This window comes from Carassius auratus, chromosome 23 (genome assembly GCF_003368295.1).
Source record: "Carassius auratus strain Wakin chromosome 23, ASM336829v1, whole genome shotgun sequence".
NCBI classification, from domain to species: Eukaryota; Metazoa; Chordata; class Actinopteri; order Cypriniformes; family Cyprinidae; genus Carassius; species Carassius auratus.
In genome coordinates, this window is record NC_039265.1 from 2,588,143 (window position 1) to 2,611,672 (window position 23,530).

The window sequence follows — 23,530 nt, forward strand, 5'->3', positions numbered from 1 at the left end:
CTACCTGGGATAGTGTGCCATACCAAAATGGTGAAGGGGTAAGATCGAATGGATGTTTATCAGTACATGAGTGTTGTCCTGTAAAGGTTTTTCATGCTTTCTGTTGCTGTTTTGAAGGAGGCCACGTTCCAAGTGGTTTTAGTCTCCAACGTCCATCGCTCTTTCATCCTCATCAACTATGGAGACATTGCACGGACAGAACAAAAGTGGCAGGTGAGTGGTGAAAGGTCCTTGTAAACTTTACAAATGAGACAAATGACAAGGCATTTCCCTTGCCTCACGTCATACCTTACATATTACTGAAAGGAAGTTATGTCTGGAACAGGTTGAGGACCTAACATCGATTCATTTTTACTTCCACAGGCTGGTTACAGCACGTTGGACTCTGTCCGTTCGTTCACAGTTCCAGTAACCAGCGTCCAAGAACTCTCATCTAGCAGCAATATCAATGTGAATGGTCGCCTCTCTTTCCATGTGGATGGTTCACCGAACTGTAAGCCAATGCAACCAGAATCTCGAGCTTAACCTGGACCATTTGTGAGCTTGTTTCTTTAGCAGAACCAGAGAGTTCATTCTCACTTATGCTTTTCTTAGTGCCAACAAATTTCCTTGCTTCTGGGGCTGGAGACACAGTGAACCCCCCTGCTGAGGATGGAAGCTCTGATGTCATTTTCTTGCAGCAGCCTTTCAGATACTTTGGACGCACATACAGTCAGATCTTCGTAAGCATTTTAGATTTCCAATTCAGTTACAATTCAGTCTCAGTGAATTCCCCTTCCAACTGTTAACCAGGGTAATGATTGTGAGCTCATGTTTCTGGGATAAACTATTTCCCACACCACTGAAGCTGCATGTTAATGGCGAACCCCTCATTTCTTGGAAATACTTTGCAAGTATTTTGGTTCTAAATTTTAGGTGAACAACAATGGCTACTTGACGTTTACTGAGCCGCTGTCTGCCTACAACCCCGTTCTGGAGACCGCAAGAGATATCGTTGCTCCTCTTTGGACTCGCCTTGACAATCGACGGGGTGGAACTGTCTCCTACAGAGAGGATACAAGCAATGCTGTACTGGCACAAGTCACTGCGGCCATTAAGCAGTACTTCCCTAACATACCTTTTGCTGCTACATCAGCTTTTGTGGCTACCTGGGACAGTGTGCCGTACCATAATGGTGGAGGGGTAAGACTTACCGTGATCTTTAATTATCAATGATTGTTCTGTCTTGTTGGGTTGGAAGGTGTTGAATGTTGTCTATTGGTGTTTTGAAGGTGGTCAGTTTCCAAGTGGTTTTGGCGTACAATGTTCATCGCTCTTTCATCATCATCTATTATGGAGATGTTGCAGAAACAGGACAACCCTGGCAGGTCAGTGAAGTTCTGCCTCATTTTCATTGCACAAATGACAAACAATTAATGCAGACATGCATTTTATAAAAACTGATCATCAGTAAAAAAGAAGAGATTCTTTCCATCTCTGTCTTTTATGTATATTTTAATTAAATATTTAATTCATTGATTATTTTCTTGTTTTCTTTTTTGCTTATATATGACTTCATTTTATCTTGACTCCTACAGGCTGGTTATAATACTGTAGACTCTGCAAGCTCTTTCACAATTCCAGCAGCACGTGTCCCTGATCTCTTATCGAGCAGTAATATCAATGCGAATGCTTGCTGGTCTTTCCATGTTGATGGGTCACCAAACCGTAAGTCCACAAGTTGTATTTTTCTTTAGTACAAGATTCTCACAGGTGAATTCACTTAAGTTTTGTGCCACTGTAGCATGTCGTGTTTCAACACAAAAACCTCAGTCTAATTTTCTTTTGAGCTTTACCTGTCACGTTGCCCTTTGAGTTATTTCCGGCCTTGTAATCTGTCAAATCAGGTGCTGGATGGAGTGGGCGAATAACACTATGCAATCCCACAAAATTCTGACAGATTGTAGTGGTCTGTCATAATTTCCAGAACCTTGCACTCAGAAGCAGCCTTCAAGCTGGACAGCTGCCTTGAGCAAATTCTGATCAGCTGTAATTTAGTGGCCATGATACTCTAGCTCATTTGCCTGTTTTGCATAGTTTATGCACTGAATCTGGTCTGAAAAAAAAAAGTGATTCACTGCAAAATAAACAACACTATTAGTGACTACAATTCAGTCTAAGTGAATTCCCCTTTCCAACTATTAACCAGGGTAGTGAAAGTGAGCTCATGTTTTGGGTTAAACTAAAGGATTCTTTGTGATTCGCATTTTTCCTAGTGCCATCTAATTTCCTACCATTTGGAATCGGAGAAATAGTAACCCCCCGTTTGGAGAATGGAAGCTCTGAAGCCATTACATTGCAGCAGCCTTTCAAGTTTTTTGGACGCACACATAACCAGACATTTGTAAGCATTTTTAGTTGCAGTTTTCTTTATTTACATTAAGTTGCTTTATCTACTTGTATTGGAAATGACATGTCTGTTCAAAAGAGTCCAACCAGTAGCTTGACTTTGTTCACACATTGACATCTTTGTGGATGAGTTTTTGTAAATGTGAAATTCAGAGGAATGCTGATTTGTAGAATTAGTGAGTAGGAATTGTCTCATTCTACCCCTTCATTCTCTCAACATAAATTTCTCCTCACAACACACGCAAATGTTTTGTCCTTAATATTAGGTCAACAACAATGGCCATCTAACTTTTACTGAGCCGCTGTCCTACTACATTCCCCTTCTGAATTCTGGAAGAGACATCATTGCTCCTCTCTGGACTCAACTTGACAATCGACGTGGTGGAACTATCTCCTGTAGAGAGGATAGAAGCAGTTCTGTTCTGGCACTAGTCACTGAAGCTATTGACCGATACTTCCCTAACATAACGTTTGTCGCTACATCAGCTTTTGTGGCTACCTGGGATAGTGTGCCATACAAAAATGGTCAAGGGGTAAGATCAAATGGATTTTTATCAGTACATTATTGTTGTCCTGTAAAGGTTTTTCATGCTTTCTGTTGCTGCTTTGAAGGAGGTCACATTCCAAGTGGTTTTAGTCTCCAACGTCCATCGCTCCTTCATCCTCATCAACTATGGAGACATTGCAGAGACAGAACAAAAGTGGCAGGTGAGTGGTGACAGGTCCTTGTAAACTTTACAAATGAGACAAATGACAAGGAATTTCCCTTGCCTCATGTCATACCTTACATGCTACTGAAAGGCAGTTATGCCTGGAACAGGTTGAGAACCTAACATCGATTCATTTTAACTTCTGCAGGCTGGTTACAGCACGTTGGACTCTGTCCATTCATTCACAATTCCAGTAACCAGCGTCCAAGAACTCTCATCCAGCAGCAATATCAATGTGAATGGTCGCGTCTCTTTCCATGTGGATGGTTCACCAAATTGTAAGCCAATGCAACCAGAATATCAAGCTTAACCTGGACCATTTGTGAGCTTGTTTCTTTAGCAGAACCAGAGAGTTCATTCCTACTTATCCTTTTCTTAGTGCCAACAAATTTCCTCGCTTCTGGGGCTGGAGACACAGTGAACCCCCCTGCTGAGGATGGAAGCTCTAATGTAATTTTCTTGCAGCAGCCTTTCAGATACTTTGGACGCACATACAATCAGATCTTCGTAAGCATTTTATATTTCCAATTCAGTTACAATTCAGTCTCAGTGAACTCCCCTTTCCAACTGTTAACCAGGATAATGATTGTGAGCTCATGTTTCTGGGATAAACTGTTTACCACACCACTGAAGCTGCATGTTATTTGCAAACCCTTCATTTCTTGGAAATATTTTGGAATAACTCTGGTTCTAAATTTTAGGTCAACAACAATGGCTACTTGACGTTTACCGAACCGCTGTCTGCCTACAACCCCGTTCTGGATACCGCAAGAGATATCGTTGCTCCTCTTTGGACTCGCCTTGACAATCGACGAGGTGGAACTGTCTCCTACAGAGAGGATACAAGCAATGTTGTACTGGCACAAGTCACTGCGGCCATTAAGCAGTACTTCCCTAACATACCTTTTGCTGCTACATCAGCTTTTGTGGCTACCTGGGACAGTGTGCCGTACCATAACGGTGGAGGGGTAAGACTTACTGTGATCTTTAATTATCAATGATTGTTCTGTCTTGTTGGGTTGGAAGGTGTTGAATGCTGTCTATTGGTGTTTTGAAGGTGGTCACTTTCCAAGTGGTTTTAGCGTACAATGTTCATCGCTCTTTCATCCTCATTTATTATGGAGATGTTGCAGAAACAGGACAACTTTGGCAGGTCAGTGAAGTTCTGCTTCTTGTTTATTGTGCAAATGGCAAATAGTCAATATGAACATGCATTTTATAAGAAACTGCTCATCAATGCAAAAGAAGAGATTCTTTCCTTCTCTCTCTCTTATTCACTTTTTATGTTAATTTAATTAATTCATTGGTTACTTTCTTTCGTACATTCCTTGCTTAGTTATGATTTCATTTTTTCTTTACTCCTACAGGCTGGCTATAATACTGTGGACTCTGCAAGCTCTTTCACAATTCCAGCAGCACGTGTCCCTGAGCTCTTATCGAGGAGTAATATCAATGTGAATGCTTCCTGGTCTTTCCATGTTGATGGGTCACCAAACCGTAAGGCCACAAGTTGTATTTTTCTTTAAAAACAAGATTCTCATGGGTTAATTCGCTAAAGTTTTGTTTAACTGTTAGCACACCCTCCTTTAACTTAAAAAACCTCAGACTTATTTTCATTTGAGCTTTACCTGGCACATCGCCTTTGAGTGCATTTTCGGCCTTGTAATAAGCCAATTCAGGTGCTGGATGGAGTGGGTGAGTCACACTATGCAATCCCACAAATGTCTGCCAAATTGTAGTGGTCTACTGTATTCTCCAGAACCTCGCACTCAGAAGCAGCTTTCGAGCTGGGCGTCTGCCTTGGGCAAATTCTGATCAGCTGTAATTTTGTGGCCATGACTCTCTAGCTCCCTTGCCTCTTTTACATAGTTCATGCAACGAATCAGGTCTGAAAAAAAAACTGTGGTTCACAGCAAAATAAACACTATTAGAGTATATATTTCAGTCTCAGTGAATTCCCCTTTCCAGCTGTTAACAAGGGTAATGATTGTGAGCTCATGTTTCTGGGATAAACTAAAGGATTCCTTGTAACTTGCATTTGTCCTAGTGCCATCTAATTTCCTACCATTTGGAAACGGAGAAATAGTAACCCCCCGTTTGGAGAATGGAAGCTCTGAAGCCATTACATTGCTGCAGCCTTTCAGGTTTTTTGGACGCACACTCAACCAGACCTTTGTAAGCATTTTTTGTTGTTGTTTTCCTTATTTAGATGAAGTCACTTTATCTACTTGGATTGGAAATAACAAGTCTATTCAAAATTTTACAACTAGTAGCTTGACTTTGTTCACACTTCGGCATCTTTGTCGAGGAGTTTTTGTAAATGTGAAATTCAGAGGAATGCCGATTTGTAGAAATAGTGAGTTGGAACAGTGCGCAATTCTACCACTTCATTCTCTCACCATACATTTCTCCTCACAACACGTGCAAATGTTTTGTCCTTAATTTTAGGTCAACAACAATGGCCATCTAACGTTTACTGAGCCGCTGTCCGACTACATTCCCCTTCTGAATTCTGGAAGAGACATCATTGCTCCTCTCTGGACTCAACTTGACAATCGACGTGGTGGAACTATCTCCTGTAGAAAGGATAGAAGCAGTTCTGTTCTGGCACTAGTCACTGCAGCTATTGACCAATACTTCCCTAACATAACGTTTGTCGCTACATCAGCTTTTGTGGCTACCTGGGATAGTGTGCCATACCAAAATGGTGAAGGGGTAAGATCGAATGGATGTTTATCAGTACATGAGTGTTGTCCTGTAAAGGTTTTTAATGATTTCTGTTGCTGTTTTGAAGGAGGCCACGTTCCAAGTGGTTTTAGTCTCCAACGTCCATCGCTCTTTCATCCTCATCAACTATGGAGACATTGCAGAGACAGAACAAAAGTGGCAGGTGAGTGGTGATAGGTCCTTGTAAACTTTACAAATGAGACAAATGACAAGGCATTTCCCTTGCCTCAGGTCATAACTTACATATTACTGAAAGGAAGTTATGTCTGGAACAGGTTGAGGACCTAACATCGATTCATTTTTACTTCCACAGGCTGGTTACAGCACGTTGGACTCTGTCCGTTCGTTCACAGTTCCAGTAACCAGCGCCCAGGAACTCTCATCTAGCAGCAATATCAATGTGAATGGTCGCCTCTCTTTCCAAGTGGATGGTTCACCGAACTGTAAGCCAATGCAACCAGAATCTCGAGCTTAACCCTCTGAAGTCGATTAACACATATTTGAAAACAATGCGATGTACGTTTATTACGTCTCCCTTCATTATCTGACTGAAAGGCTCATTATGCAGCTCATTATGCAGGCCTTTTTCTTCTCAGGTGTATATCGCAATGATTTTCATGATGGTTGACGCCTACTCGCATATGTCTTTTACCAACAGAAAGCGTCTTAGAAAATTTTAATCAATATATTGTTTTCTGTAATTGAGTAAACAAGATGATTTTCAAATAATTTTCGAAAGAAAAATTTTAGGCTACAAGCTCCAGTTCTCAGAAGTCAGGGGAATCAATGTTCTGTATGTGTTTTATTGACTTGTTCAAGTGATTTAAAATTTTTAGTTTCTTCACTTACCACGCATAACATTTTCTTTCTCAAAAACACAATCATGTACATACATGCTGCTCACATATTATTATATCCCAGTTTGTGCTGATTCCAGTGAAACTAGACTTTAGCCATTTAGATGTGAATAAGAAACTGAAAAAAGCACAAAAGCCCCAAAAATACCCTTAGAGGGTTATCCTGGACCATTTTTGAGCTTGTTTCTTTAGCAGAACCAGAGAGTTCCTTCTCACTCATCCTTTTCTTAGTGCCAACAAATTTCCTCGCTTCTGGGGCTGGAGACACAGTGAACCCCCCTGCTGAGGATGGAAGCTCTGATGTCATTTTCTTGCAACAGCCTTTCAGATACTTTGGACGAACATACAATCAGATCTTCGTAAGCATTTCATATTTTCCACAACACTGAAGCTGGAATTTATTTGTAAACCCCTAATTTTGTGGAAATTCTCTTTAAAATACTATGGAATAACTGTGGTCCTAAATTCTAGGTGAACAACAATGGCTACTTAACATTTACTGAGCCGCTGTCTGCCTACAACCCCGTTCTGGATACCGCAAGAGACATTGTTGCTCCTCTTTGGACTCGCCTTGACAATCGACGAGGTGGAACTGTCTCCTACAGAGAGGATACAAGCAATGTTGTACTGGCACAAGTCACTGCAGCTGTTAAGAAATACTTTCCTAACATACCTTTTGCTGCTACATCAGCTTTTGTGGCTACCTGGGACAGAGTGCCGTACCATAACGGTGGAGGGGTAAGACTTACCGTAATCTGTCATTATCAGTGATTGTTATGTCTTGCTGGTTTGGAAGGTGTTTAATGCTGTCTATTGTTGTTTTGAAGGTGGTCACTTTCCAAGTGGTTTTAGCGTACAATGTTCATCGCTCGTTCATCCTCATCTATTATGGAGATGTTGCAGAAACAGGACAACTTTGGCAGGTCAGTGAAGTTCTGCCTCATTTTCATTGTGCAAATGACAAACAATTAATGCAAACTTGCATTTTATTGAAACTGATCATCAGTGAAAAAGAAGAGATTCTTTCCATTTCTCCCTTTTATAATTTTTTTTATTAAATATTTAATGCATTGATTATTTTCTTGTTTTCTTTTTTGCTTATGTATGACTTCGTTTTATTTTGACTCCTACAGGCTGGTTATAATACTGTGGACTCTGCAAGCTCTTTCACAATTCCAGCAGCACGTGTCCCTGATCTCTTATCGAGCAGTAATATCAATGCGAATGCTTGCTGGTCTTTCCATGTTGATGGGTCTCCAAACCGTAAGTCCACGAGTTGTATTTTTCTTTAGTACAAGATTCTCACAGGTGAATTCACTTAAGTTTTGTGCCACTGTAGCATGTCGTGCTTGAACACAAAAACCTCAGTCTAATTTTCATTTGAGCTTTACCTGGCACGTTGCCCTTTGAGTTATTTTCGGCCTTGCAATATGTCAAATCAGGTGCTGGATGCAGTGGGCGAATAACACTATGCAATCCCACAAAATTCTGCCAGATTTTAGTGGTCTGTCATAATTTCCAGAACCTTGCACTCAGAAGCAGCCTTTGAGCTGGACAACTGACTTGGGCAAATTCTGATCAGCTGTAATTTAGTGGCCATGATACTCTAGCTCGTTTGCCTGTTTTGCATAGTTTATGCAATGAATCTGGTCTGAAAAAAAAAAACAGTGGTTCACGGCAAAATAAACAACACTATTAGTAACTACAATTCAGTCTTAGTGAATTACCTTTTCCAACTATTAACCAGGGGTGGGGAAAGTGAGCTCATGTTTTGGGTTAAACTAAAGGATTCTTTGTGATTTGCATTTGTCCTAGTGCCATCTAATTTCCTACCATTTGGAATCGGAGAAATAGTAACCCCCCGTTTGGAGAATGGAAGCTCTGAAGCCATTACATTGCTGCAGCCTTTCAAGTTTTTTGGACGCACACATAACCAGACATTTGTAAGCATTTTTAGTTGCAGTTTTCCTTATTTAGATGAAGTTGCTTTATCTACTTGGATTTGAAATGACATGTCTGTTCAAAAGAGTACAACTAGTAGCTTGAATTTGTTCACACGTCGACATCTTTGTAATGAGTTTTTGTAAATGTGAAATTCAGAGAAATGCTGATTTGTAGAATTAGTGAGTAGGAAATGTGCCTCATTCTACCTCTTCATTCTCTCACCATAAATTTCACCTGACAACACACGCAAATGTTTTGTCCTTAATTGTAGGTCAACAACAACGGCCATCTAACGTTTACTGAGCCACTGTCTTACTACATTCCCCTTCTGAATTCTGGAAGAGACATCATTGCTCCTCTCTGGACTCAACTTGACAATCGACGTGGTGGAACTATCTCCTGTAGAGAGGATAGAAGCAGTTCTGTTCTGGCACTAGTCACTGCAGCTATTGACCGATACTTCCCTAACATAACGTTTGTCGCTACATCAGCTTTTGTGGCTACCTGGGATAGTGTGCCATACCAAAATGGTGAAGGGGTAAGATCGAATGGATGTTTATCAGTACATGAGTGTTGTCCTGTAAAGGTTTTTCATGCTTTCTGTTGCTGTTTTGAAGGAGGCCACGTTCCAAGTGGTTTTAGTCTCCAACGTCCATCGCTCTTTCATCCTCATCAACTATGGAGATATTGCAGAGACAGAACAAAAGTGGCAGGTGAGTGGTGACAGGTCCTTGTAAACTTGACAAATGAGACAAATGACAAGGCATTTCCCTTGCCTCACGTCATACCTTACATATTACTGAAAGGAAGTTATGTCTGGAACAGATTGAGGACCTAACATCGATTCATTTTTACTTCCACAGGCTGGTTACAGCACGTTGGACTCTGTCCATTCGTTCACAATTCCAGTAACCAGCGTCCAAGAACTCTCATCCAGCAGCAATATCAAAGTGAATGGTCGCCTCTCTTTCCAAGTGGATGGTTCACCGAACTGTAAGCCAATGCAAACAGAATTTCGTGCTTAACCTTCTGAAGTCAATTAACGCATATTTGTAAACAATGCGATGTCCGTTTTGCACGTCTCCCTTCATTATCTGACTGAAAGGCTCATTATGCAGGCCTTTGTTTCTCAGGTGTAAATCACAATGATTTTCAGGATAGTTGACGCCTACTCGCATACAGTGTTTGGAATAACACAGATTAAAAGAACAGCGTTAGGTAACAACGTTATTTTTTCAGTAACGGTGTAATCTAACTAATTACTTTTCCCGTCATTACAACGCCGTTAACATTACTGGACGTTAAATCTGGTGCGTTACTTTGCATTGATTTAATAAACTATGTAATCCGAACGCACCCCTGGCTCACACAGCGAGTGAGGAGGTGGGTTAATAATGAGATAAGCGATTATGATTGGCTAAGGCAGAGTCATGTGTTTCATGGTAGCCAATCAGAGCCAATGATTGTGTCAAACACACATGCACGCACGCCCGTGAGAGCAGCACCAGCAGCAGAGATGGCAAGTCAGGAGTAATCCGATGAAAAATTGGCATTTTCAAGGTGGAGATATAAGCACTACTTCATATTCATTTTGGTCAAAGGCAAGAACGTGAATGTAATGTGTACATGTAATATGTGACACACGCTTCTACAAAGCTAGTGGCCGAAAACACTTTTCTTACAAAGATAATACTTGGAAGTGCCGGATAAAACTCTTGCTGTCTGTTGACGTGCAATAAATATTGAAAGTTATGAAAGAACACCTGTCTGTTCTACTCATTTTAACTGACTTGTGAAAACTTTTTATTATTTTTGAAATATAGCAACTTTGTTTTTTTGTTTTTTAACTGCAACGCAAATAATTACTTTCCCTGGTAACGAGTTACTTTTATTATAGAGTAATTCAGTTACTAACTCAGTTACATTTTGGAACAAGTAGTGAGTTACTATAACTAATTACTTTTTTAAAGGAACGTTCCCAACAGTGCTCGCATATGACTTTTACCAACAAAAAGTGTCTTAGAAAATTTTAATCAATATATTGTTTTCTGTAAGTGAGTAAACAAGATGATTTTCACATAATTTCAAAACAAAAATTCTACGCTACAAGATCCAGTTCTCAAAAGTCAGGGGAACCAATGTTCTGTGTGTGTTTTATTGCCTTACTCAAGTGATTTAACATTTTTATTTTTTTCACTAACCACACATAACATTTTTTTTTTCTCAAAAACACAATCATGTACATACATGCTGCTCACATATTATTATAGCCCAGTTTGTGCTGATTACAGTGAGACAAGACTTTAGCCATTTAGATGTCTATAAGAAACTGAAATAAGCACAAATGTCAGGGCATGACAAAATTTCTCCAGGCCCCAAAAATACTCCAGAGGGTTAACCTGGACCATTTGTGAGCTTGTTTCTTTAGCAGAACCAGAGAGTTCATCCTCACTTATCCTTTTCTTAGTGCCAACACATTTCCTCGCTTCTGGGGCTGGAGACACAGTGAACCCCCCTGCTGAGGATGGAAGCTCTGATGTCATTTTCTTGCAGCAGCCTTTCAGATACTTTGGACGTACATACAATCAGATCTTCGTAAGCATTTCAGATTTTCCACACTACTGAAGCTGCAAGTTATTTGCAAACCCCTAATTTCGTGGAAATTATCTTTAAAATACTTTGGACTAACTGTGGTCCTAAATTTTAGGTGAACAACAACGGCTACCTAACGTTTACTGAGCCTATGTCTGCCTACAATCCCATTCTGGATAACGCAAGAGACATCGTTGCTCCACTTTGGACTCGCCTTGACAATCGACGAGGTGGAACTGTCTCCTACAGAGAGGATACAAGCAATGCTGTACTGGCACAAGTCACTGCAGCTGTTAAGAAATATTTCCCTAACATACCTTTTGCTGCTACATCAGCTTTTGTGGCTACCTGGGACAGAGTGCCGTACCATAATGGTGGAGGGGTAAGACTTACAATAATCTTTGATTATCAGTGATTTTTCTGTCTTGTTGGTTTGGAAGGTGTTGAATGCTGTCTATTGGTGTTTTGAAGGTGGTCACTTTCCAAGCAGTTTTAGCGTACAATGTTCATCGCTCTTTCATCCTCATCTATTATGGAGATGTTGCAGAAACAGGACAACCTTGGCAGGTCAGTGAATTTGTGCTTCACGTTCATTGTGCCAATGATAAACAATTAATGCTAACATGCATTTTATAAGAAACTGCTCATCAGCCCAAAGAAAGAGATTCTGTCCCCCTCTTATCTTTTATTCATATTTTTTATTTCATTAATTCATTGAGTATTTTCTTTCTTTCTTTCCTTGTTTATTTATGACTTTATTTTTTCTTTACTCCTACAGGCTGGCTATAATACTGTGGACTCTGCAAGCTCTTTCACAATTCCAGCAGCACGTGTCCCTGATCTCTTATCGAGCAGTAATATCAATGTGAATGCTTGCTGGTCTTTCCATGTTGATGGGTCACCAAACTGTAAGTCCATGATTTGTATTTTTCTTTAGTCAACACAAAAACCTCAGTCTTATTTTCATTTGAGCTTTACTTGGCACGTTGCCCTTTGAGTTTACTTTCGGCCTTGTAATATTCTCCAGAACCTTGCACTCAGAAGCAGCCTTCGAGCTGGGCGACTGCCTTGGGCAAATTCTGATCAGCTGTAATTTTGTGGCCATGATACTCTAGCTCATTTTCCTGTTTTGCATAGTTTATGCAATGAATCGGGTCTGAAAAAAAAAAAAAAACAGTGGTTCATGGCAAAATAAACACTATTAGAGAGCACAATTCGGTCTTAGTGAATTCCCCTTTCCAGATTTTAACAAGGGTAATGATTGTGAGCTCATGTTTCTGTGATAAACTAAAGGATTCCTTGTAACTTGCATTTGTCCTAGTGCCATCTAATTTCCTACCATTTGGAAACGGAGAAATAGTAACCCCTCGTTTGGAGAATGGAAGCTCTGAAGCCATTACATTGCTGCAGCCTTTCAAGTTTTTTGGACGCACACACAACCAGACCTTTGTAAGCATTTTTAGTTGTTGTTCTCCTAATTTATATGAAGTTGCATTATCTACTTGCATTGGAAATAACAAGTCTGTTCAAAAAACAGAGTAGCTTGAGTAATCTGATCAAAACTAGTAGCTTGACTTTGTTCACACGTCGATATCTTTTTTCTCGTCCATACAAGTTTTTGTGAATGTCAAATTCAGAGGAATGCTGATTTGTAGAATTAGTGAGTAGGAACGGTGCCTAATTCTACCACTTAATTCTCTCACCATACAATTCTCCTCACAACACGCGCAAATGTCTTGTTCTAAATTTTAGGTCAACAACAATGGCCATCTAACGTTTACTGAGCCGCTGTCCGACTACATTCCCCTTCTGAATTCTGGAAGAGACATTGTTGCTCCTCTCTGGACTCATCTTGACAATCTTCATGGTGGAACTATCTCCTATAGAGAGGACACAAATAGTTCTGTACTGATAGTAGTCACTGCAGCTGTTAATCAATACTTCCCTAACCTTGCCCTTCCATTCATCGCTACATCAGTGTTTGTAGCTACCTGGGATAATGTGCCGTACTTCTCTGGTGAAGGGGTAAGTCCTAATGATTGTTTGCTCTCTATAAGTATTGATTATCCATTGCTGTGTTTGTTTGTTTGTTTTTAAGTTTCTGAATGCTGTATATCTGTGTATTAAAGGTAGTTACTTTTCAAGTGGTCTTAATCTCCAATGTTGATCACTCCTTCATCCTGTTTAACTACGGAAACATCGCAGAAACCAGACAACGATGGCTCGTAAGAATCAAAGTGTTGTTGGCATTAAAAAGAGATTCAAGTTGCAAACTTCCAGTTTACATGTCTTTTGTTTGCAGGCTCTCTATGACACAGTGGACTTTGCAAACTCTAACAGCAATGTCAACGTTAAAGGTCGCTGGGTTTTTCATGTTTATGATGGTAATGTAATATATTTTCACCTTTTTTAAATAATGTTTCAGCATTCCCTGTATGGTCATTGCAGAGTACTTTTTTAAAATTTTTCAGTTAATTTTTACACCTGTGGACTGATACGTATACAATTATGGACATGGAGAACAATTGGATGTATTGTTTTTCGATTAGATAAATATGATAGCGAAATTCCCAGTCTGAGATGTTGTTTTTAAAATTGTGGTCTGCCAAACAGAGATAAAATATCATATCTTAATCATAATTGTGGAGCCATACTTGTAAATATCACCAGGAGGTTTATATCATAATGATAACAGAGTAGATATATTCAAAACAACAACTGGAAACAATGATAGGTCAATATTTGCCAATTTCTAACATCGATTTCTCGTGCATACACTCTGATCCAGAACCTCTCTATGCCCAAGATTAGATCATTTATTTCTACCACTGTAAATGTTCAAATAACAATTAAATATCTGAATATTGCAAGTTTATTCTATAAAACCAGACCTGATTTATATATTGAAATGTACAGTATACTTTTGAAACATTATATGAAACATTAAAACAAAAGTAATAAATGCAACATACCGTAAAACTACAATATGAAATGGTACAATATCGTAAAAAAAGAAAAGAAACTTAATTACTGTTTTAATTAATCAAAATATTTACAGTTAGACGCTGAATTTAGACAAAAATGAAAACAAACTAAAATACATTCTCAGAAATGTCAAAATGCATGACATTCCATCAAGCACAGATAGAATATAATTTATCTGTTTTGTTATGTTTCCATCCCACAGTAAATTTTGCTTATAGATAATAAACAAAGTAAACATGAGGAAAACTTTTAAAAGCAAATGTGGTGAAACAGATTTCAGGAGAGAAATAAAGATTAAAGGTATATACCTGTTAGCCAGCATCCCCCATTATGGGACTTTTATCCACCAGATTTGATAATGCTCAAAAATATTAAAAGTTATAGACACTGAAGTGCCTTGACTTTTTTTTTTTTTTTTTTTTTTTTGCCACACTTAAATATTTTTTTATTTGATGTAAAATTATATGAAATGTTTCCTGGAGCAATCTAGAAAAGTAATGGGTTGAAAGCCACATGTCTCGTGAGTTTCTATTTCAAATCTGAATAAGATATCATGAAAAATGAGACTCCTGCAAATATTTTTATGAGACTATGTCTACACACCAACCCCCCAAATATAAGAAAATACTAATACTAATATTCCTAATAGTATTGAAGGCTTCTACAAACTATTTAGTTAGTAAACATACCACTGCATATTTTTTTTTTTTTTTTCAATTATAAAACACTAGACAGAAACTTAGACATCATATAAGTGATTTATTTGAGCACTACAAAAATACAATAAGAATAATTTGAGTAAGAAAAATAAGAATAATATGAAAAGAAAATATGTAACTTTGTTTGACAATTACACAAAATCCTGAGATTGCTAGATATGCACAATGAATTATGATGCAAATAAGTGCTGATGTGCTGATGGCCACTTATACAGATGGTAATAACACAAATGTGCCATAAAGGAAATAATCCACTCTCTCTATTCATGTAGACGCGTTCACTTTGATAGCCATGATCATACAGTAATAACGAGCTGATTTGGGCTGATTTGCACTCAAACAGATGGTAATCATGCAGATACATTCACATTCAACATAAAACACACTCTCACATATATAACAACTGTGGAAAAATAAAAGAAACAAAGAAAAAGGCGATCGCTGTAAGTTCCGCCTCCATCAGCTGACAGGTGCGTCAGAGCACGTCACGAGAGCTCCAAAATTCAAATATACTATCTTTCGCCTATCTTTTATTCATTCTTTTTTTCTGGTGGATCGTCTCATTCTGTTTGTGACACTGTACGCTGCAAAACCATGCCGTGTTTTTACTACCAAGAAGCAGTTTCCGACCGTGAGTTATTCCATAACGGACGCAAACAATTCTGTCGCTGAAGAACTGAAACGTAAACAAAGGAATTATGATCCATATTACAACATTATTGCTTCGTTGGACCAAATCTGCTCCATGAGATGTCGTTCAGTGGACCCTTAATTTCTAACTAAACCGGGATTTACAGCTGTGGATGGGTTTATAACTCTTTATTATGACGGATCTGGTATGTACCGCGTTTCTAATGTTCATGTTTTGATGTGTCTTTATTAGCTTTCCCTTGAAAAACAGCGATCTGTCGTTTATGCTTGAGGCTTAGATCTTTATAATGAAACATAGTTTGTCAAGATTAAATTTGTCCCGTTTTATTTAATCTATTCATAAACACTGACACGTGCGAGTTGAAGGGCGTTCAGGACGAGGGCGTTGGGGTGCTGGCTAAGAGGTTTAATCAACACAATATTAATATGATGTTCAATTGTGACCGCCACCGAGGAGTAAGGGTTAGAAATTCAATTAACCCAGGATGTCTTTCCCAAAAGCATCATTAGCCAACTATGGATGCATGTTCTACTGCACTTTTTTGGTAAAATAAAGGAACTAAACCAGATGAAAAAATTACTAAATGTAAAAAATAAAATCTATAGAAAAGAAATATACTCCAAATTAAAATGACTTAGGAAACACAGACATCATAGACAGTTGTCACATGGATTTGGTCTTTCTCAAATGCTTTTGATGGTGAAGTTAAATCTATTTTTGTAGATCATATCTTCTGTTGCAGGATTCCAGAAAGGGATCATAGCTTCTGTTATAGGAGATTCACACAAAAATCTTTTAGGATTATTAAGTATTTGCAAAAGGAATATTTGGAAATCTAAAAAGTTATATCTCTTACTAGAAACTAAAGCATGCACAGCATGTCATGCACCTTCTTTTTGCAGCATGTCTCATGTCTTTCCCCATCTTGATGAAAAAGAGAAAGGACTGTTAAAACTGTTATGTTGGTTTTCTCGCTGTCATGATCGCTGATATTAGGTGTGCCAAACGATGCATTTGGGGGACAGAGTTTAGTTTTGACCCTGCTCCCAAACATCCCTGTAATAGAAAGTGATCAGGAAAACCTCGATTAGCTTGACATGCTTAATTAGAATTGGAGAAAAGGTTTGCAGGAAGGTCATCCAGGGACAGGGTTTGATAAAAAAAAAAAAAACAAAAAAAAAAAACATGCTTTTATAGCCATGGCTTATGGCATACATGTGCTAGCAAACAGTATCTTACAGAGAATCAACATTACATGAGAGGTATTTTAAGTATGTATTTCATTCGTGGCTACTATGTATTCCATTCGTGGCTCCATACATTAAGTGGCTCCATACACACGCATTCTGGTGGAGAGAACACGTCAAGGGGTATTAATACATTATTTTATGTTTGTTTTATCTACATTGCAAAAATGTTATAACGATGATTGTTTGGCATGTTTAAAGGCTAGCATCAAAACATTGTGGGGGGTTGATCCATGGATTTTCACTAGGATTTGATAGCACACCACATCATGTCTTGTTTTACCTCATCTAATATGATATTTTGACTTTCCCTCTCTTTTCATGTAGTTTGTGATACCTTAGGCTGCACTGGACAAGAAGTTTGCAGTTTTAGAGATGCCTATGGCTGTAGTTGCTTGGAAGGACAAAAACATAATCCTGAAACATTTGGTAGGTGTTACAATATTGTCTGTTGCAGATGCTCTGCACAGCAAAATTACTTAAATCGACTGTTACTCCAAATGGTACTGATAATTCACTGATTCTTTGTTATTTTCAGATGCAAAGCAGTTTTGTGACAGCAGCACTAGCTCCTTATCTCTTTCACGCTGCCAACTCTTTGAATCTGGTTTTCCTCCTGAGATCCTGCATCTAAATGACCCCAGTTGCAAAGGAATTTCAGAAAATGGCAGAGTTCTATTTCATTTTGACAATGATGGCCACGTCTGTGGTACTACTTTAATGGTAATGCATGGTTCATTAAGGTTTCCTCACCAATGTCACTTCTGATTTTTTATTTTATTATTATATTAATTATCTATGCTGATTAGAAAACTGGCTTGAGGTTGATATTTGTTGATGTCCTCACAGAGCAATGGCACTCACTTCATCTACCAAAACGCCATTCATTCTAACTTGTCAGTGGGTGTTATTACACGAGAGAGATGGATGAATATTGCATTTTCTTGTGCATACCCTCTGATCCAGAACCTCTCTATGCCCAAGGACATCCAAGCTGAATGGAGGTAGGAGCTAAATCTAACATTTTGTAAATGCTTTTTTGGTAATCTGCCATAGTATGTTTATTGTCAGACAGTGAATATCAGGAAAAATATGGAACAAGCTCTCTTTTACTCTTATATTTGACGTCTTTTGATGAACACTATAGTGAATATAAAAATGGCTTTTTGAAAACATTTAAATACTGTATAACATGCATGGTCTTTCAAGTATTTCATCTAAAGTCAAGAGTCATGTCTGAAGTTGTCAACCTGGGGTCTGAGACAAGTCTTAAGATTTTCATCACAAGTCCAAGTCAAATCTTGAGTCATTTCATGAATTGTTGCAACTAAATTATCATACAGTACTTAAAAATTCTATTCACAAGCTTGTATTATAAGTACAAAATATACAGTACCGGCCAAAAGTATTTATACCCCTTCATTTTTCCACGTTTTATGTTGCTGCCTATGTTGGTCTGCTTTATATTACTTAAGTCTACACTTTATACACTATAATGGCAAAGCAAAACACAAGTTTTCAACATAAAAAAATGTAAATAAAAAAAATAATTATTCCATTGCATAAGTATGCATACACTTAACTGGGACAGTTTAAATTTACCTCAGGAGCATTTATATTTATTGTAGATACACTACGAGTGAACTTCTGTGGCAAATTCAATTGAATGGATGTGATTTGGAAAGGCACACACATCTTAATAAAAGGTCTAACAGCTGAAAATACATATCAGAGCAAAATGGGAGTGCTGTTTTTTGTATTTTTTTTGTATTTATTTTTTTATTCCAGGAGCGTGCCAAGCACTGAGCGTCTTCTTTTTTATTTTATTTATTTTTTTTTTTTTTGATTAGATTAGATTAGATTCAATTTCATTGTCACTGCACATGTAAGGTACAACGCAACGAAATGCAGTTAGCCTCTAACCAGAAGTGCAATAAACAGTAAGTACAGCATATACAAGGTCTACAATATGTACAATAACTGTACAGATAAGTATTATGGACATAATTTAGAGATATTAAATACTATTAGCATGATATACAGATAGGTGTGCTATGAACATACTATACAGATGGATTATGTAAAAGTGTATGTACACTATAGGCAGAACTATGAACATATGAACATAATTTACACTATTGCAATGGACAATAAAGTGCATAGAAAATATTTCAGTGTGCAAATGGATTATTCAGTGTTCCTGGATGAACAGACAGTTGTGCAAGTAATAACAAGTTTACTGTTTTTTGCTTGTTGTAAACAAATAAATAAATCATTCAGAGTGTTGAAGAGGGGGAGGAGTCTGTGTGTAGGGTGTGGGGGGTTTTCCCCTAAAACCCCCAGCAAGGAGACAGTTGTAGGGAAAAAGCAGTTCCTGAATCTTGTGGTCCTTGTCCAGAGGCTCCTGAAGCGCCTCCCGGAGGGCAGGAGGTTAAACAGGCTGTGGTCAGAGAGTTGTCCTTGAGAATGCTGTGAGCTCGATGTAGACAGCGTTTCCTCTGGATGTCCTCAATAGCAGGAAGTGGTGTCCCTGTGATGCGTTGGGCAGTTTTCACCACCCTCTGCAGTGCTTTGCGGTCAGCCACTGAACAGTAAGCAGTGGTGGAGTGGGTGTGGCCTGACCTAACATGCTGGGGCCCGTTGGTCAGAAAGTCCATAATCCAGCTGCAGAGGGAGGTGTTAATGTCCAGGTCTCCAAGTTTTGTGGTCAGCTTGGAGGGAATGACCGTGTTAAATGCTGAACTGAAGTCAACAAACAACATCCTAACATACGTGTTGATATGGTCCAGGTGTGTGAGTGCAGAGTGCAGCACTGGCCATATTGCTTCCTCTGTACTCCTATTGCTGCAGTAGGCAAATTGGTGTGGGTCCAGTGTGGGTGGGAGGCAGTCTTTGAGGTGTGCTAGGACCAGTTGCTCAAAGCACTTCATAATGATGGGTGTGAGTGCTACAGGGCTTAATGCAATGTGGACATCTGTGGAGGTGAGTTTGAGAGCTTGGTGATCTGCTGAGTGTGTGATTTTGGTGGTTGTCTCCTTGCTGTTGCTTTTGAAGTGAGCATAAAAGTATTTTAGCTCTTTAAGAAAGGAGACGTCTGTGACCGTTGGAGTGGAGTTGCTTGACTTGTAGACACTGATGATCTGGATGCTCTGCCATATGTGTTGGGGGTCAGAGTTGGAAAAGTGTTCCTCTACCTTCAGCTTGTAGCAGTACTTGGCCTTTTTGATGCCCCTTTTCAGGTTAAACCTGGATTTACTGTAGGCCTGTGCGTCATCTGACCTGAAGGCAGTGTCGAACCTCCTTGTTCATCCATGGCTTCTGATTAGGGTATGTTGTTATCTGTTTTTCTGTTGTAACTCTGTCAATGGTGGTGTTGATGTAATTCAGTACAGAGGAGGTATAGTTGTCAATGTCCGTGTGAGAGCCACAGGCAGTCTGAGAAGCAAACATACTCCAGTCAAGCCCCTTTCACACTGCCATTCCGGCAAATACAGGGGTAAAGTGTTCCGGCAATTTTTCCCGGGTCGCTAGATTTTGCACTTTCACACTGCCAGTGATGACCCGGGATATATGCGTGCTTTCTCACACAACCCGTGAAGATCCTGTAATGACACGTGACATCAGGGCGTGACGTGTAATGTACGAGTTGAAAACATTAGGCACATTATACTTTCACTGAAGCAAGCGAACGATCACGGCATCAGCGCGGAAAGTGGGGAACTAACTGATCTCTGCTTCATTACAGTTTGCACATATTTTTTAGTTGCGAACGTTGATCTTCATTCAAAACAGCAGGTAAAAGAGTCACGCGATAATGTGCGTCATCACTTCGACACGGAATTAGATCTGGCTTTTGTTTACACAGCGCTCGTCCCGGGTTGAATCTGGCAATGTTACTAGGTCCCCGACCCGGGTTCAATGCGGGAATCAATCCTGGGACGTGGTTGCTTTCACACAGAAGGCGACCCGGCAATGTTCCGGCAATATGCCGGGTCCGACGTGCAGTGTGAAAGGGGCTTCAGTGAGTTGAAACCTGTCTTGAAGTAAAGAGTCTGCTCCAGTTGGCCACACTTTGATGGTCCTCACTGATGGCTTCACACGGCTGATGAGGGGTGAATGCTTAAGGGCCGTTTCATAGTCAACGCATCTGTACGCATACGCGTCCCTGAGACTACGCATCATTACGCTTCGGCCGCCATTATGCGTCGGTGCGTAGCCAAATGTGTCGTCCTAATTTTTGATACGCGACGCGCCGATTCACGCAATACTATGCGTTGTCGGTGGGGGCGACATTGCAAATATTGTACATTAATTCAAGTATATTGTGTTTACAGAAGAAGAAGGTTTGAATACATTGGCGGGCGAAGAGGAAAAATTATGCGAACTTATACGTATTCATCCACATTTATACGATAGTTCATTAGCAACAGAATACACTCCTCTTCAGTTGCCATTGTGATCTGAATATAACGCGACCCGACTCTACTAATATCACCCGACTCTACTACCCCCTGTTGCGTGAGCGGTGTATTGCATACACGCATCACCCGTGATGCTTGCGTTCACTGTTTAGACTATGAAAGGGAGCGTGTCGCTCGCGTTGCAGAAGAGTGCGTAGCCTTGGGTGTTCTATCAATCTAAGGGATGAGGCGAAGATTGTTGATAAAACTGTTGGAAAAGTCCCCACTGATATCCAAAAGCTCCTGTCGGGTTCTTCAACTCTCTGCGTCGAGAGTTGAAGAATGTTCAACTATGGGTAAAACGCAATGCCTCTCATTATCACTTTTAGTTCAGCTAAGCACTCACAGTGGAGTAGGAGCAGGACCAATACCGACTGTCACATCCTGCTTGTACTACAACTAAACAACAAGAGAGAAGTTCTTATTGCTTGTCTCTGAGTTATGTCTTTCACAGATGGAATTTGTGGACTAAAATATTTTGTTATGAAAAATAATGCTTAAGAGAAACATTTAATTTGCCATGTGTGGATATTCTGTATCATAGAAACCACAGCATCTCAACTGAAAAAAGCTGTCTAAAAACGTTTTGGTGCTTAAAGTGTGGTGGTAGCAGCCTCATGCTGTGGTGCTGTATTTTAGTGGCAGAGTAGAAGGAAAGCTTAATGCACCAAAATATTGAGATCGCCTTAATGAAAACCTGGTCCAGAGCCTCCAACAGGACAATGACCCTAAACAAACAGTAAGAAAGGCTTGTAGACAACTCTGTGAATGTCCATTAGTGGCCCAGCCAAAGCCTGGAATTTAATCAAATGAAATAATTCTGGTGAAACCTGAAAATGTGCATCTGCCCCCATCCAACCTGACAGAGTTTGAGAGGTGAAGAGGTGACGAGAAGAATTGCAGATTATTTCCAAATGCTGATGTGCAAAGCTCATACCCAAAAAGTATTATATTATAAATAACTTATTTTTTACCAAACTGTTGTATAAAAATCACATTTGCACTCATGTTCTACATGACAAAAGCAGGACTTGTGATATTGCTCTCACTGCTGGTGTGATATTGATTATTTTATGATATAAATGTGAGACAAAAACCCATAAAGGGTTTTTTTTGCCCCAATATATTTTTGGGGCATATTTTTTAGGGCATAACTGCATTTATGGAGATGTTGCCCTGTATCATATTTGTGACGTAGACATGTCGGGGTGTGTTAGAATGAGCCATTTTAAGAGGCTGTGGCGGTGGTTGACTTAACTTTTATAAAGAATATATCTTTGGATCTGAAACATAAGTCTTTGCAACTTTACAAATCTTCTTTATGCACCAAGAGTTTGTTACACTCCAAACAGAAAGGAAAAATTGAAATCTCATCATATGAACCCTTTAAAGTTTGCCTTCTGCTAATTCACATCCGCACGCTAGGTGAAGCCGACCAACAATGCATTATTCCTCAAATATGTATCTTGTAAAAGGATTTAACATCATCAGCTGTTCAATATATGTACACTAGAAACAAACAATCTATAATAAATACAACAATAGGCCACATCCTAAAATACAATCAAAAGTACAATTAGAATCAAGCTACACTTGAAAATGTAATTATTAATGTATTTGCTTACCCACTATAAGCCATCATCGAGTTTTTATAAGGTATTTGAACACAGTTGTGTGACCACAATGTGTGAAAACAACCAGCCCATACTGGTAAAAATCCACCTACTCATTGTTGTATAATCCTAATAAATAATAATCAGTCTGTCCACACTAGCAGATCCAGAGGTGCTTGAAGAACACCTATAAAGTTGCAAAGACTAAAGTATTAAATCCAAAAAGATATACTTTATCAAAGTTAAGACTAGGGCTGCATGATATTGGGAAAAAAATGACTTTGCGATATTTTATTTTTCTGCTATATATATTACGATATGAAATCTAATCTAATTTTTTCTTACAAAAATGGGGTGAGCACACTTACATTCTCATTTTAAATGATTGACACCATCGTGTTAATTGATTAATATGCGCGAGGGAGAGAGAGCAAGACAGCGCTCCTGTTGTTTGAAGACTGTGAGCTTGCGGCCGGGGCTCGCTCGCTCTCGCCCTCTGTCTCTCTCTCTCTCTCGCGCTCTCTCTCTCTCTCTCTCTCTCTCTCTCTCTCTCTCTCTCTCTGCCCTGTTAAAGTGACAGGACTTAAAAACACATGCATAATGTGTTTGATAAACATGATAAACTTTCACTCTATG

The 23,530-nt window shown here is 39.2% G+C and overlaps 1 protein-coding gene across 1 annotated transcript in view; it reads left to right on the plus strand.

Moving 5' to 3' along the window:
- Window positions 1–44: 44 nt before the first annotated feature.
- LOC113040855 (uncharacterized) overlaps window positions 45–23,530 on the plus strand; it is a 29,483-nt gene continuing 5,997 nt past the window's right edge. The window contains exons 1-37 of the mRNA XM_026199059.1: window positions 45–213; window positions 364–493; window positions 595–722; window positions 916–1,182; window positions 1,272–1,367; window positions 1,578–1,707; window positions 2,256–2,383; window positions 2,655–2,921; window positions 3,001–3,096; window positions 3,247–3,376; window positions 3,478–3,605; window positions 3,800–4,066; window positions 4,156–4,251; window positions 4,466–4,595; window positions 5,146–5,273; window positions 5,547–5,813; window positions 5,893–5,988; window positions 6,139–6,268; window positions 6,914–7,041; window positions 7,154–7,420; window positions 7,510–7,605; window positions 7,816–7,945; window positions 8,498–8,625; window positions 8,898–9,164; window positions 9,244–9,339; window positions 9,490–9,619; window positions 11,094–11,221; window positions 11,334–11,600; window positions 11,690–11,785; window positions 11,997–12,126; window positions 12,540–12,667; window positions 12,971–13,243; window positions 13,348–13,443; window positions 13,521–13,602; window positions 17,149–17,250; window positions 17,360–17,544; window positions 17,671–17,825. Of these exons, the coding sequence (XP_026054844.1) occupies window positions 94–213; window positions 364–493; window positions 595–722; window positions 916–1,182; window positions 1,272–1,367; window positions 1,578–1,707; window positions 2,256–2,383; window positions 2,655–2,921; window positions 3,001–3,096; window positions 3,247–3,376; window positions 3,478–3,605; window positions 3,800–4,066; window positions 4,156–4,251; window positions 4,466–4,595; window positions 5,146–5,273; window positions 5,547–5,813; window positions 5,893–5,988; window positions 6,139–6,268; window positions 6,914–7,041; window positions 7,154–7,420; window positions 7,510–7,605; window positions 7,816–7,945; window positions 8,498–8,625; window positions 8,898–9,164; window positions 9,244–9,339; window positions 9,490–9,619; window positions 11,094–11,221; window positions 11,334–11,600; window positions 11,690–11,785; window positions 11,997–12,126; window positions 12,540–12,667; window positions 12,971–13,243; window positions 13,348–13,443; window positions 13,521–13,602; window positions 17,149–17,250; window positions 17,360–17,544; window positions 17,671–17,825 (5,618 nt within the window). The 5' untranslated portion in view covers window positions 45–93. The remainder of the gene's footprint in view (window positions 214–363; window positions 494–594; window positions 723–915; window positions 1,183–1,271; window positions 1,368–1,577; window positions 1,708–2,255; window positions 2,384–2,654; window positions 2,922–3,000; window positions 3,097–3,246; window positions 3,377–3,477; window positions 3,606–3,799; window positions 4,067–4,155; window positions 4,252–4,465; window positions 4,596–5,145; window positions 5,274–5,546; window positions 5,814–5,892; window positions 5,989–6,138; window positions 6,269–6,913; window positions 7,042–7,153; window positions 7,421–7,509; window positions 7,606–7,815; window positions 7,946–8,497; window positions 8,626–8,897; window positions 9,165–9,243; window positions 9,340–9,489; window positions 9,620–11,093; window positions 11,222–11,333; window positions 11,601–11,689; window positions 11,786–11,996; window positions 12,127–12,539; window positions 12,668–12,970; window positions 13,244–13,347; window positions 13,444–13,520; window positions 13,603–17,148; window positions 17,251–17,359; window positions 17,545–17,670; window positions 17,826–23,530) is intronic.